This window comes from Vidua chalybeata, chromosome 6, assembly GCF_026979565.1.
Source record: "Vidua chalybeata isolate OUT-0048 chromosome 6, bVidCha1 merged haplotype, whole genome shotgun sequence".
Classification (NCBI taxonomy): Eukaryota; Metazoa; Chordata; class Aves; order Passeriformes; family Viduidae; genus Vidua; species Vidua chalybeata.
In genome coordinates, this window is record NC_071535.1 from 8,590,263 (window position 1) to 8,604,486 (window position 14,224).

At 41.3% G+C, this 14,224-nt stretch overlaps 1 protein-coding gene across 2 annotated transcripts in view; it reads left to right on the plus strand.

Moving 5' to 3' along the window:
- AKT1 (AKT serine/threonine kinase 1) overlaps positions 1 to 9,587 on the plus strand; it is a 77,955-nt gene extending 68,368 nt beyond the window's left edge. For both annotated transcript variants that reach the window (XM_053945688.1, XM_053945689.1), the window contains exons 12-14: positions 3,065 to 3,152; positions 7,682 to 7,784; positions 8,234 to 9,587. In XM_053945688.1, the coding sequence (XP_053801663.1) occupies positions 3,065 to 3,152; positions 7,682 to 7,784; positions 8,234 to 8,313 (271 nt within the window). In that variant the 3' untranslated portion in view covers positions 8,314 to 9,587. The remainder of the gene's footprint in view (positions 1 to 3,064; positions 3,153 to 7,681; positions 7,785 to 8,233) is intronic.
- The last annotated feature ends 4,637 nt before the right edge of the window (positions 9,588 to 14,224 follow it).

The window sequence follows — 14,224 nt, forward strand, 5'->3', positions numbered from 1 at the left end:
CACCAGCAGTCTTTGCTGGGCTGTTGTTCTTGAGCCTGGTGGGGATGTTTGTGCCATTGTAGAATCAGGTTTGGGGGCAGGGCTGACTCAGAGAAATCATGTGAAGACAGGGCTGAAAACTAGAAGTGTGCAGGTTTCTTTTTAAAGAGCTGGGAATGGACCTGGGAGTTGAGCACTGGGTACTTCTACATGGGCAAATAGAGATACATTATTTTTCATGTGATCCACTAATTGCAATCTTCCTATGTGTTTACAGATTATATTTATATACATTGTTAAAAATACAGTACAGCAAATTTTTAAAATTATTTATATATGATACATCTGTGGAATGATGGCTGATTGCCCTCAGTTTATGGAGCACAGGCATTTGTCGTTAAATGGTTAAAGGGACTTAAAAGCAATACGCAGTTTCATAAAAATTTAAAATGTGACAATCATTTCATTTTAATATTGATGTTGCACTTTTTTAATAATTTTCACTTTTGGATTTAACTAAAATAAGAAAGTCTCTCAAGTGTAGATAGAAGTTGAATGAATAACCAGAATTGTTTGCTGGTTAGGTTTTGAGGAATGTTTTCTCTTGTTTTTCTTTAAATTGCTTTTTGGCCTCTATATTTTCTGTTCTATTTATTTTTATACTGTAAATTTCTGTAACTTTTGCTTTTCAAGTCCTATATATACTATTTTTGGTTCTGTCTGAGGACTTAAATGTGCAGAATTTAACTTCATTATCCAGGAATCTTTTCAGAGCTCTTATTTCTGCTGCATTTTACTTCATTTACTGCATGTCCATATGAAAGACAAACCTGCTGCTCTTTACATTCTCACTGGTGCTTAACCATGATTTTTGTGCTAGTTGCTAATTTAATTGTGTTGTCCTTGAGACAGACCTTTCGTAATAATTCTGGAAAACAAAACTGTATTTTGGAATAAATCCATATCCAAAATACGAGGTTTCTGTTGTTTCGCCATTCACTTTGACTGGATTTGTGTAATTTTTAAAAGGTAAGTAAAACATCTGGAGTCTTTCTTGGCATTTCCCTGAATATGTGTTTGCCCTTCATGGAACACAGGCTCGTATTAGATAACATATTCTGCAAAGCACTTGTACATGGCTGCAGCCAGCCAGCCTTCCTGCCTGCTTCTGCAGAACACCATTCAGGTGCTTCTTAGCTCAGAGTCACTGCTGCACTCCTGTGCAGTCTGTTGGCATCTGTGGATAAAGAGGATTGACTCCACCCTCTTCATCAGCCATCATCATTGTGCTGTGGAAGCAACAAAGAGTCTGGCAGAGACTTGGCAAAGCCGCTACACCTGGAGGGAGCCAGCGGAGAAATGATTACTCACAGAGTTTGTTTCTGTTCCCAGGCTGCCCTGAAGTTTGTCTCTGTTCCAGGCTGCTCTGCAGCTGTAGAAAGTGCTGCCAGGCAGATGGGAGAGTCCTCGTCCAGCTTGGTTTGGCCCGTGGGGCTCTAGGGTGGACTTGGGTTGGTCTTAGAGCTCACCTGGGGAGGAGAGAGAGTCACCCAGGTACTGGAAGGCTGGGGAGCTGTTCCACTGCACATTTCCTAAAGGATGATAAGGAGCAAACCCCTTAGGTCACTGTGGCACTGTAATGGAAGAGGGCAAGGAAGCAAGCAGAGCCCCTGGACTGTCAGGCACCTGTGCTGCAGGGTGTCTCTGGTACAGCTTGCCTTCTCTGCAGATGGTGCTCAGGCATGGCTGAGGGGTTGAATGCATCAGGATCCATTCCCAGTGAGCACTGAGAACAAAGTGTTGCAGTATTTGACTTTTCCATGCTGAACTGTCATCCAGTGCTGTCCCAACAGCATTGTGCTTTCATGCTGCATTCCAGAGCATGCAGTCTCAAGCTGTAAAAATACCACTTCAATGGCTTTTAGCAAAGCCTTCATATTTTCTCTGGTATTTTGAACCAAACCCCTCCCCTCTGTCCCCAGATAATCATGAACTGGGGCGTGGAGTTACCACAGGTGGCCCAGGGGACATTCAGGGCCAGATGTTGTACAGCAGTGGATGAGGCCTGGCCAGGTCTTGGCTTCAGGCCCAGAGAGCAGGCCTTGTCCCTGATGTCTGTAACAGTGTAACTCTAGCCTGGGTCTTGTAGAGTCATTGCTTCCAGCTCTTGAAACGGTGTGAGGATCTCAGTTTGCCAGTGGCACCAAGCATGGGAGAACAGGCAGATCCTAGAGATCAGCCTAGGTGAACATGGTAACACCTGAACGTTGTTTTAACCTTGTTACCTGAGTAATCCTGCTGATTACCCAGTATCTGTTTTGTTTTCTCAATGCCTGCTTTTGCTTGCAGATGTGGTTCAGTCTTCTAGAGAACATTTTAACCTCCACAGCAAAATTTAAGCATCAGTTAGCTCAACACTGCAGCTAAACTGATTGCATCTATAAGCTGTGTGGACAGTTTTATTTTGGAATAAAAGTGCTTTATCTTGATATACCTCAAGTCAATAAAACACCCTTTGTGCTTTCCTGAAGCCAAGGAAGAGGAAAGATTTGCATATGCTGTGATATTATCACTGCAGTTGTCAACTGTTTTCTTTAATGGAAATTTAAATCAGGTTGCATAAATCAGTTTGCCTTAAAAAGCCTTGTCTCTCTTTCACTTCAAATTTGGTTTTACTGCTGGCATCACTGTGCTGTAGAAGACTGTTAAGGGGTAGTTGCATGTTAATGTAGAGAGAAGGATCTGTGGCTCAGACCTTTTACCTTACAGGATCTGCTGTGGTCCCCAAGACAGCATCATTCCTGAAGGCCAGGTCTTTTGAACTGTGGGTTGGTTTTTTTTTTTTCTTTGTCTAACAGAGACATTTTTTCTAATTCGGTTTGTTAGCCTGTTTTTAAATCTTTTAGAGGGATTGTGTTGAAGCCTAAAATAGGCCTTGCACAAAAAACCAAACACACAGCAAATGCTAGAACTGCTCCCAAATGCATTATATAAACTCAGAATTTCTTCAGTACACTGCAATAAAAATTATATTAGAAAAAATAACTGTACTCAAACATTTAATTACTTATTTTGCCTCCTACAGGTTAGGTGGCGGTCCTGATGATGCCAAGGAAATCATGCAGCACAAATTCTTTGCTGGCATTGTTTGGCAAGATGTATACGAGAAAAAGGTATTTATACAACTGTTCTCCCAAGGTGAATTGTAGCTGTGGATGTATCAAATGTTTCAGATTTTGTTGCTCTCTAAAGGTACACAGAAACCCTCCACAGAAAAGGTTTGTAGTTGTTTTTAGCAACAACTTAATATACTGTAATCAGATTACTTGTGGATTTTTATTTTGCAATGATAGGAGTATCTCTTAATGAGATACATGGTTTTATGGCTGAATAAATAGGATGTAATCAAAATAGCTTCCAAATTTAGAGAGTATATAAGCTTTTAAATGGCTTTTCCTATGAACTTTTGCTGCCATTTCTTGTGTTGACTGACGCATCCCTTGCAAGCCCAGAGTTAATACTGGTTCCTGAGCATCTGAAGCCAGACTTCCTAGAGGGAGTAGTAGAAGATGGGCTCTTCTTTCCCATTGCATTTTTCCTGCCTTTTCAATCTAATGTTGTCAGCATTCAAGACAAGTCCAGACAAGTGTGGACTCTTAGATCAATCCAAGCCTAATACTATTTTTTGTGTGTGGCAAAGGACTGATGTGAAGTGTCAGTCATGGTACTGACATACTTCATGGTATTTCTCATGGGTTTTCTTTGAGACCTGCTGGATTTGTTGGCTTTTTGGTGGGAGCCACTGAAGTCAAAGAGCCCAGCCCTTCGTGTAAGAATGTGTTTCCTCAGTTGCCTGTGCCTCAGTGCCCCTTCCTTCTCAGATAACTATTTCACACCTCCAGGATGCCCTGCTTTGTGCTCTAAGGATGGTGTGCTGTTGTCCTCTCACGTTCAATTCTCAACAGCCACATTTTCATAGCACTCATGAAATGCAGCCAAACGTGGGTCTGCTGATTCAAGGCTCCCATCTACTGGTGCCACATGATCTCATTCAGTCCCAGAGTTTCCTGATTTCCCTCCTTCCCCCAGCAGTCCCTCATGGTATCAGATCTTACTTGATCTCTAAATACAGTTTGGTTGTCCCTCCAGTTGGTGGGAGCAGGTAAGAAACTTGGCAGATTCTGAGTTTCCATATTGTAGTGGGAGCATTGTCCAGTGCCTGTATACAGCTACAGAGAGGGCTCTGTTTCCTTCTCTTCTTTCACTTCCTCACAGATCTGTGTGGCTAAAAGAACTGAAAAATCATAAAACAATTTTTTGTGCCTTGAAAGTGTGGATATGACATTAAGATCTCAGTCCTTTCAAAACATCCCTTGAGGGAGAGTATACAGTCATGAGAGCAGGAGAAAGTTCCATGAGTTTATTCAGTATAATGTGAAAAGTAGATCTGAATTCTTATTCTAAACAGGAAGTTGTCCCCATTTTCACCCAGTTGACAATCTGAATGCTTGAAGGTTTGCTGGTTTTATGCAGTTGAAGGTAAAAAGCTGACAGTGGGGCTCAAATATTTTGAGTAAAGCTATTTGTGATTTGGTAGTAGTCCCAGTTCCCTGAACAGAAGAGAAATCACACAAGCTGGAGGCAATGTTTTATTTTGCCATAGGACTCAAAAAGCCTTCATAAATTGTTCCATAGTGGTAATGATTCAGATTATTCTGAAAACTATCAGGAAATTCCTAATACTTGCATCTTTTAGAGCAATTGAGACTAATCCTGACCTTGGCCTATCCAAGGAGTTTAGATCCTGGCCTTTCTCGTGTCCCATTAGTGTTTGCATCTGAGGTAGGCATGCTGGTAGGAGAGCCTGTGAATAGTTGCTGCCTATATTCTGGTGGTCCAAAGAGGGTCTTGCAGCACTTACCTGAAGTGCAGTCCCATGGATTGAAGCTGCATTTTGTCAGCTGCCGAGAGGTGTTTGTGTGCTAAGCTTGGTTCCCCACCATCTCCAGTAATGCTGGGTTACGTGTATGAGTATGGGCCTGGGTAATCCAGAATGTTTCCTTTGTAATTAAACTTTTTGGAAGCATAGCTTTGCTTTAAATTATAAGGAGCTTTGAATAACTGGGGTTGTCTCCCAGATTTAAAATGTTTATTAGGCTCACTTGGAAGAGTGCTGTCTGTCTCTGGTGCAGAGAAGGTGCAGTTTAATTCGCTGTAATTTGCCCACCCACAAGCAAAACATATGCAAAGAGATTTTAATCACATGGGGGCTTTTTTCTGGTCCTTTTCCTTTCTTAAACCAGCATGAGCCTGTGGGTACCAATGCTGGTCTGCAGCCGTGGGAGGCTACAGGTGGCACCTCCCTGCCAGTTGAACTGCAGAGCTATTGCAGTGACAGCTTTTCAGTAAAGCGACATATTTGCTTGTTAAAGCCAGCGTTGGAGCTTTCTGCGGCTTCCCCTCTGTTTCCAGCTCAGCGCTTAGAATTTGACAGCTAGGGGGAAAAGATGTCTGGTGGGTGCATCATAATCTGTCTCAAATTGCTTTTAACAGATACTAAAATAAAAAGGAAAATGATACAGGCAGTGCTAGCCTGTTCCACATGTGTGCTGGCTTGGGATTGCTGCTCCAAGTCGCTCCAATGTGCTCAGTTCAGGTGGCTGCTGCAGTGCCCAAGTCCTAAATCACTCCGAGCTGTGCACAGCAAGCAGAGCAACTGGGGGCACTGTGAGTGCCAAAACCACCATTAGCTTAAAAGGACAGATAGAGCTACGCACACATGCACAGCCTGTCAAACCCAGGGTTGCTTTGGGAAGTAGGCAGAAACTGCTGCAAGGAGAGAGAGGATAGAGTTACATGAGGAAGAATCTTCCTGCTCCACAGGGCTTTTATATGTAATATGTTGGTGTGATTTGATTGAGAAGGGTTATTAACATTATAATGTAAAGCATTCCCTCTTCAATAGCTTCAGGGGACTTCAAGGCTCAGAGTAACTCCTGACTTTGGGATATCCTATTTCCTTTTCCTTTTTGAATTCAGGACATAAATACCACTTCTAAGGACCTAATATTTTTTTGTAAGGGTAATGTACCCAGCTGCGTTAAGCCATTCTTGGGCACAGAAATTGTGAGTGTAATTGGGAAAAAAAGATGATGAATATATACTATAATTGTGCTGTCTTATAATAAACAGAGTTTTTATGCTTTAAATTTTTAAAGATTGATTTTAAACAGTAAATGCTTCTTCACATATGGGAACACTGCCATATGTTTACATTACATTTCTTACAGTCTTTACATTGAAAATGAACACATTTTATTGGATTGCTGTTTATAAGACAGGACACTGTTAGGTGCTCTCAAAACAGATCAGAAAGACCATCTTGATGATAGGGAGCTTGAAAGTTGACAAACAAATGATTCTTCACATCCAAGCAGGAGGCAAAGTCAGGGGTGGGGAGGAGGCGTTTTGTGTATTCAGGATTTGCTGATGTTTTCTGGGTAGTGATTTCTGTCAGTGTAGTGTTGTTCTTGTTTGTAGAAATGCAGAAGTGCATGTATTGGGGTCACTGCATAATTTCAGATGGAGCAATTTACCATCCACCTTGCTAAACTTCTCCCTGTAGTTTTGGATTGGAAGCTTGACACTTCCTCAGTCACGCTCCTAAATTGCTGCCCGGTGTGGCTGTGTGCTATTAAAAGATGGCCACGTGTAACCCCGGTGGTGGGCGAGTGGGATGCTGGCACTGTTCCTGTGCTCAGGAGGGCTCAGAGCCCTGCTCACATCCTGCCTCTGCCCCCCCGTGCAGGGGAAGGTGAGCAAGGTCTGAATCCCAGCTCTGGTGCCCTCCAGAGTTGTCCATGTTCCAAGTGTGTGCATCTGTATGCAGCCAGCTCCCCATCCCGCTTCCCAGGCGCGCTCCTCCTCCAGCCCCAGTCAGGCAGCTCTGCTCCATCTGGAGCTGCTCTTGCCAGAGCCTGCCTAGGTACACATGGATGATTTCCAGCCTGTCTGCCCAAGGGAGCCTCGGGAATAAACCCCAACGAGTGCAGCTCCTGGTGTAGCAAGAAGAGGATGTTCACTGCTGACTGGGCTCAGGTTTTTGTAAGCACTCCAGGTTCTTGAAGTTTAGAGTTGACATCAAACTGCTTTTGGGGACCAGGAGTGTTAATTAAAACTTAGTGTTGCTGCTGCCTTGGCCTAGATCCTGCTGGGTTGGTCAGACCTCCAGTCTGCATGGGCACAGTAGCACTGTAGCTGAAACTTTTGGGTGATGTTACCTTTGTGGTGATACACAGGGTTAGCTGATAAATTTCATATCACTTAGAATCTTTCTTACTTATTTTATCCTCCTTAAGCGTAAATCTGACTAGATGAGGTTGACAATTTCCATATAATTATGTGGGGAACTACTATGTGTTATTTTTAAACATTGGTCAGCATGTTATTACTTGAAGAAATTTTAGGATTCTAAGTTTTCTTTTTGCAGTTAAATCCTAGGGAAAAATGCCTTAAATGCCCCATAAATAGTAAGTGCACACCTAAGTAAGTATTTTTTACTGTATGTGCTTCCTTCTTTGTGAACTGGTGTTTTTTAGACATTTTAGGAATGTAGAAAAAGGCACTGTAGTTTATGTCAAATTCTACTTACTTCAAGCAGCACTGCAAGAACCTGTAAATAGACACTTTGTTCTTTCCTTAGCTTGTACCTCCATTCAAGCCACAAGTTACATCTGAAACAGATACAAGGTATTTTGATGAAGAATTTACTGCACAGATGATAACAATCACTCCTCCTGACCAAGGTACAGTTTTTCCAAATGTTTCCCACTGTGTTCTCCACACCACCAGAAATAATTTGCTATGATGGGTCTCTTCAGCCCATATGAAAAAGTACCAGTTTAAATTTGAGGGTTTTCCATATGTATTTGACCAAGAAGTTGGTAAATTGATGTGAAACTTTCCAAATCTGCACATTCCCACTGGAAATCAGTGATAATAATGTTTATAATAATAATAATTCATGTCCATATCCACATGCACTGTGTATATGCAAGCAGCTGATTGAGCATGGGCTAATGTCCCATCAAAATATTGTATTTTTGTGATAACTGAGCATGTTTGATGCTCTCAAATAGCAATTGCCAGAAGTTCAGAACAGCAAGTTCTTTACCATGCATTATCTTATTGTTGATTTGCTGAAAATAAAGGTAGCAAATGTTACCTGATGTTTTTTTTTTTTTTGCTCTTTCAGATGACAGCATGGATTGTGTAGATAACGAGAGAAGACCTCATTTTCCTCAGTTCTCCTACTCAGCCAGTGGAACCGCTTAATGTTTTGCCATTCAGAAACAAAACAGACTGCATTTTGGGGACCTTACTTCAATGGACACTAGAGAACTTTCTATATTATCAAGTTACAAACTGTGTTTGTATTACGACTTAGATGAATTTGTAGGAAGCCTCACAGATTCTGTATTTAAAACAATTCTTTGATGCATTTTTGAGAAGGAGAACAAATCCATTCTTTAAGTATTATGTCAAGGCTTTTATGCTGAATCACCATAGGTTTTTAAGAATATACACCAAAACTGTTTACTTTAGAAATAATTAAGGTATTCAACATATCAGCAACTCTTACCAGAAAATCCCCTTATTTTATTTATTTCATACAGTTCATTATCTAAATACAGAATCTGCACTCTGATCAATTAGATTTATATAGGAAGATATAAGACTTTAGTAGCTAGTGCAATAATATAAGCAACAAAGTGAACAAACTCTGGAGGGTTAAAGTTCAAACTCACTTTGGACAGCAGTAAAGTGTCATCCAACTCCAGAAAACCAACTATAGGAACAGCATTAATGGCCTCAGTGAGGTAAATCAAAAAGCAAAAGTTATTTTTGTTATAACATCTGCTACAAGACATTACATATCAAACTGAATCCGGTGGGATTGCCACGCCGTACAGATGAGTATTTCATTCTAGGCAGTACATTTAATTATTCCGTTTGCATAGAAGCTAGGAATACTTCATAGGATTGGCTTCTCAGAACCTAGAAAATGCTTGATTTACCAATCTAATATGAAAGGCAACAACACAAAATCACCCACTTCCACCACTGTACAGAAATGCCACACAGGTCTAAGAGAGAAATCATCCTCATGAGCGAGTCAGCCAGACACGAGTACATTTGGCACTGAAGTAATGACTTGTTGCCGCTTTTTTTTTTTTTTTTTTACGAAAAGAGATATGAATATATATAAACACTTAATGAATTTTTGCATCATGCCAGATCATTTCTTCTTTCTTGAGTGTGCATTAAAGGTATCAACCAACAGTTCATGGTGCCTTCTCACTCTTGAAGATTCAGTTTAACAGTGTTTCCCATGTATAAAAAAAACTAGGTTGAAACTTCATATGTGTTTGAATAATAATGGTGTTCAAAAAGTGAACTCTTTTTTTGTTTTTCATTTTTAATCTTAGTGGGAAATTCCCCACACCCTATTTTTGTTGTATCATGTTTCTTTGTAATTTTCATAAAAGCAGTCTTATTCTGTCTCTGCTGCAAATAAAGTTATTCCATTGTAGGTTGCGTTCTTTAAATTGCGCTTGGTTTTTTTTTTATTCTCTTGACTGTATAAAAAATGATGACATGTATTCCAGTTAAGTAGCATTTAATATTTTTATTTGGAAGTAATTATATTATGAAAACCCTGTCTTCCCCTCTCCATCAGACACTGCTGTGCTTGCACAGAGAGTCCATCATCTTGACTTTTTTAACAACATTCAACTCCAGTATTTTTACTCATGATATGAAAGTTTCCCTCCAAATAGTTAAATAAAATTGCTTTAATGAGTTAGGTTCTTATTTCTTGTGGTAGGAGCCTTCTGAATTTGTAGAGATGCAACAACTGCTCCAGTTTCTCAAGTTTGATGTGCACATCACTGAGGGATTCAGGTTGTTCTGTTCCTCCTCAGTTGTTTCATCTCTGTGCTGATCATTATGCAAAGATAATTTTGGAAAATGCTTGTTCAGAGAAAAGCAACCTGTGCCAGGAATAAATTGTCTTGAGGTGAATGACGACTGGCCTTGTTTTGCTGCCCTCCTGGTGCCAGCAAAAGGCCCTGATCTGCAAAGGTATTTCTGTTCCACCACTCAGGCCAGTCTGTGCTGCACAATCTCTAACACTCTCCAGGCACTAATGTTAATCACAGCTGGGAGGTGGTTACAGAAGGCTGGAATGTCCTTTTTCAAACAAGAATACAAAGAACAAGATCTGAACATCCAAGAACAACTGCACTGTGCTTCAGAATAAGCAACAAGAGTTGCAACCATGGTAAGCCATTAAACATCCAGCCTGTGTTTTGTTCAAAGAATAAGCTGTAATTCCCAGTGCAATTTACTGCGTGTTTGTGCAAGGAGGGAAGGGGAAGAAGAGATCTGTGTCTCTGTAGAGACTGGTGCTGGACAGCCTGTCCCGTTCACCAAGTCTGATCTAACTGCTCTCCTTCCTTTGCTTCCAAGTCTTCATCTACGTCTCCAACCAGCCCAGGGACCAAGTCCAAGGAAGCTCTTCTGCAAGTGTACAAGTCTTGACAAGTTCTGAGCCAACACAACTTTGTGCATCCAAATATAGGCAACACTACTGAGCAAAGGTTACCATTATCTGCCCCAGGAAAATCTGCTCTGTCAAATGCAGGAGCAGGCATGGATCAGGTTGTTTTGTTGAGGCTGATTATGTCTCATTATTTTTCTGCCAGTTGTTGCTAATGGATTGTTTTAATTCCCTTATATAAAATGGAACTCATAAAAACCTGCCAGAAATCTCTGACTCAGTATTGTTAGCAACTGAGAGCTGTGAGGGCCACACCTGAATGCTGGATCTTCCGGACATATTCCCTCATTTTGCCAGTGATCTAAACACCTTGTTGTCCATAATTGAATGATTATGGCTGTTACAAATGTATATCTGCAAACATAAAATGTGTTCTTTACATTTTGATGCAACACATAAAATCCTAGTACAAAAACCTGTGACCTGAGTGTCATTCACCTCAGATTCTTTTTATACCACATATGCTGAGACTGCTTAAATCTTGCATGTTTCTTTAGCTCTTTGATTTTAAACCTCAAAACTTTTCTAACAATGTCTATTGCCAAAACTTCCCTATTCTTCCTTCTGGCATTCAAAAATGTCACTTTGCTCTGGTGCTGCACATTGCAGCAAAGATGGTGCATCCCAGGTTCTGAACACCAGTAGTGTATCTGTGTTACAGCCCAGGAACTTTGTTGTAAATTCGGACTTGGAGAAAAACAAGAAAAAGCCTCTTGGCAAGGGCACATAAGTAAGTTCTCTGTGTGCCTGTGATTGCAGTGTGGAATTGAGGTCAGCTGGGCAGTGGTTGAAACAGATACACTCCTCTGTGTTCTGCTTGGGGTTGAGACATGGGCTGGAGCCAGGTAATTCTGCAAATTCCAGTTTATATTCCCTGGTGTAACTAAAGCATCCAGTAGAATCCCATTAGGATATGACAGGCCGTCCTGCCTTTAAAGTGGATGAATATAACCCTGGTTCATAGCATTCCAAACTTCTGCACAAACTGTGCAAAGGTTCCAAAACTTTGCACAAACTGTGACCTCTACCCCACCCCACCCCACCCCCCCCCCCCCCAGTACAATAAGCAGCTTTTTCTTCATTTTTCGTTATGCACCTTCACTCCTCCAGCAGGTGATCTTCACCTGCTCTCCAGCTCTCATCCTTGCCTCGAGTCCTAGCTGTTTTTTGAATTCGCTCAGAGTTTTCCACCTGAGAAGCAAATAATGATAGTCTTTGGAGGTTTGAGGGCAAAAACTTGCCTGGATTGTTTGAATTGGATGGTCCTTGCTGTAACTAGTGGGAAATTCGTCTGCTGCTTTGGATTGTGCCCATGTGTTGAAGTGCTCAGTACACCAGCACTGTTTTCATACTCCTGAGTGTTTGTGGGGCCTTTTCAATCTTTGTCAGAGAAAATACCCTTTGCTTCTTAGAGAGCACATGCCAAAACAGATTTTTATCTCCAGTAGCTGGCTGTAGGATGGTGGTCTCAGATCAGAGGTCACAGCCCACAGTGGGAGTGCAAACAAGGAGACAGAGGTGCAGAAGAGGAGCCCACACACGGAAAGTGCCTGTGCAAGTTGTACAGATCTGCCTGAGAAGATTGGGAAATGATGATTTAGCAGGTCTGGTTTATTTCACTGTATCTAGAAGAGGTAAAAACAGTTGAAGAAACAGGCGAATGTAAAAGATCTTGTTTCTTCAGCGCTGCAAATGAGTATTTGCCTTCCACTTTGAGCTCAGTTTTTGTAATAACAGGGAGGTTAATGCCACAAGGAGAAACACGCAAGGAACACACAGTGCCTGTAGCGAGTGCCTGTAGGGATTATTGTCCCCCTGCAGCTGAGTGTGCAGCCGTGTGCCCGCTGTCTGCTGCAGCACATGCTGCATTCTAATCAGGTGATGGCTGCTTGCTCTCTGCCCAAAATCATTTTAAACAAATGCAATTTGTTACAGTAGTTCCTGCTTGACACTTTTTAAAATTTCTCTAACTGATGGTCGCCACCCTGGTTTTGTGAGGGTGGTGGGTTCTTAAGGACCAAATCAAGGTATTCATGTGTAAAAACTCTACTTCCCTCTGTGGTTTTTCAGCCTGCACATAGCTCAGTTCTGTTTCCCGTTTGCTGAAGTGCTGCTTCACATGGGGTTTTTTTGCCTGTAACTGGGTTTTTTTGCCTCCCCCCAAAGATCAGCTTTGTGTTAAATGTAACCCTGTTTTCCACACTTTCTTCATGTCTTTTGTCAGGTTACTGTAACTGCTTGTAATGTTGAATTTCATCGGGGCTTTGAATTTGTTTCAAGATAAATGGCAACACAGCATTTGCTGTATTTTCTGGATTCTGAAGGTCTCTCAAATTCTCCACATATTAATTCATTCACCCTGCAGAAGATACAATTATTTTTATGCTGGAGTGAAAAGTTTTCACAGAGGACACACAAACCCTTCCCCAGACACTGTGCTCTTTAGTTAAACTCGCTGTATCTGTTCCTTTATGCTCCTGTGTCCTTACAGTACTGATGCTGTTACCCAGGAAGTTGCATAGTACTGAAGAAATTACATCAGAACAAAAAATAGTGATTGTGATCTTCAGCAGAGTGCCTGGGAGTTCATTGAAACTGGATTTAAATGAACATGAAATCCATTCTTAAACATGCTGGACTCGATGGTCCTTGTGGGTCCCTTCCAGCTTGGCTTATTCTGTGATTCTGTGATCCTGTGATCCTGCTCTGCATTAGGACTTGCTGCACTTTAGAAGCTCCTTACTCTGAAATTGGCTTTTTATTTTAATTTACTGGGGCACAGATCTGACTTCAGAAAACAATGCCAGCACCTTCTCCCACACACAGGGCTGGAGCTCATAGAGCATTTGAGTGATTTTTTTTTTCTAAATAGCTAATGAACTTTTCTCACATACTTGATAAATTGCTCCAGTGACTTTTAAAGGCTTTATAGATATGCAGAAAGATCAAAACATTAGCCCTTCAATGAGCTTCCAAAAATAGAGTGATATTATTAGGATGGTTGCAGCACGCAGTAAGTTTTCCATATGATATGTTTAGCTGTTGTGATTGTTCCTCATTCTGATGATACTGGGAGAAATGAAACTAAACAGGAAGACAGGAATACCTGGTGCCCATCCAGTAATGAGTGTAGAATGAAACTGAGTAAAAAGCAGAGAGAACAAAGTCTCTTGGAGCAACTGCAGCTTGGAAAGTTGCAGAGGAAAGGAAGTGGAAGACAGCGGAACAAAATGTACTTATTTGCGCAGGTGAGGTCATAAATTTAATGTGTAGCTAAGATAAAGGAATTAAACTTAGTATCTCCCTTTATTTGTTTGTTAAACTTAGAATCAGGTTACCTCTCCAAAGTTTTACTTTCTGTGGTGACTTGCTCAGCATGAAGGAAGCAGGGATCAAAGGTGGCTGCTTGGTATTTAAAATGATCTTTTTTTTTTTTAATTCCCATAAGCAGCAAAGGGAACTGTAATGAGGGCAATGCTTCCTGGACTGCCCAGTGATTTTTCAGGTAACTTTGAGAAACTCTCATAGCTGTGCCTTGTTTGAGGTAGGAGAGGCATCCCAGCAATGCAGGAAAGCACCGAGTTTGGCTGGAGGTCAGTGTGTGAGTGGCACAGAGCTGTCTGG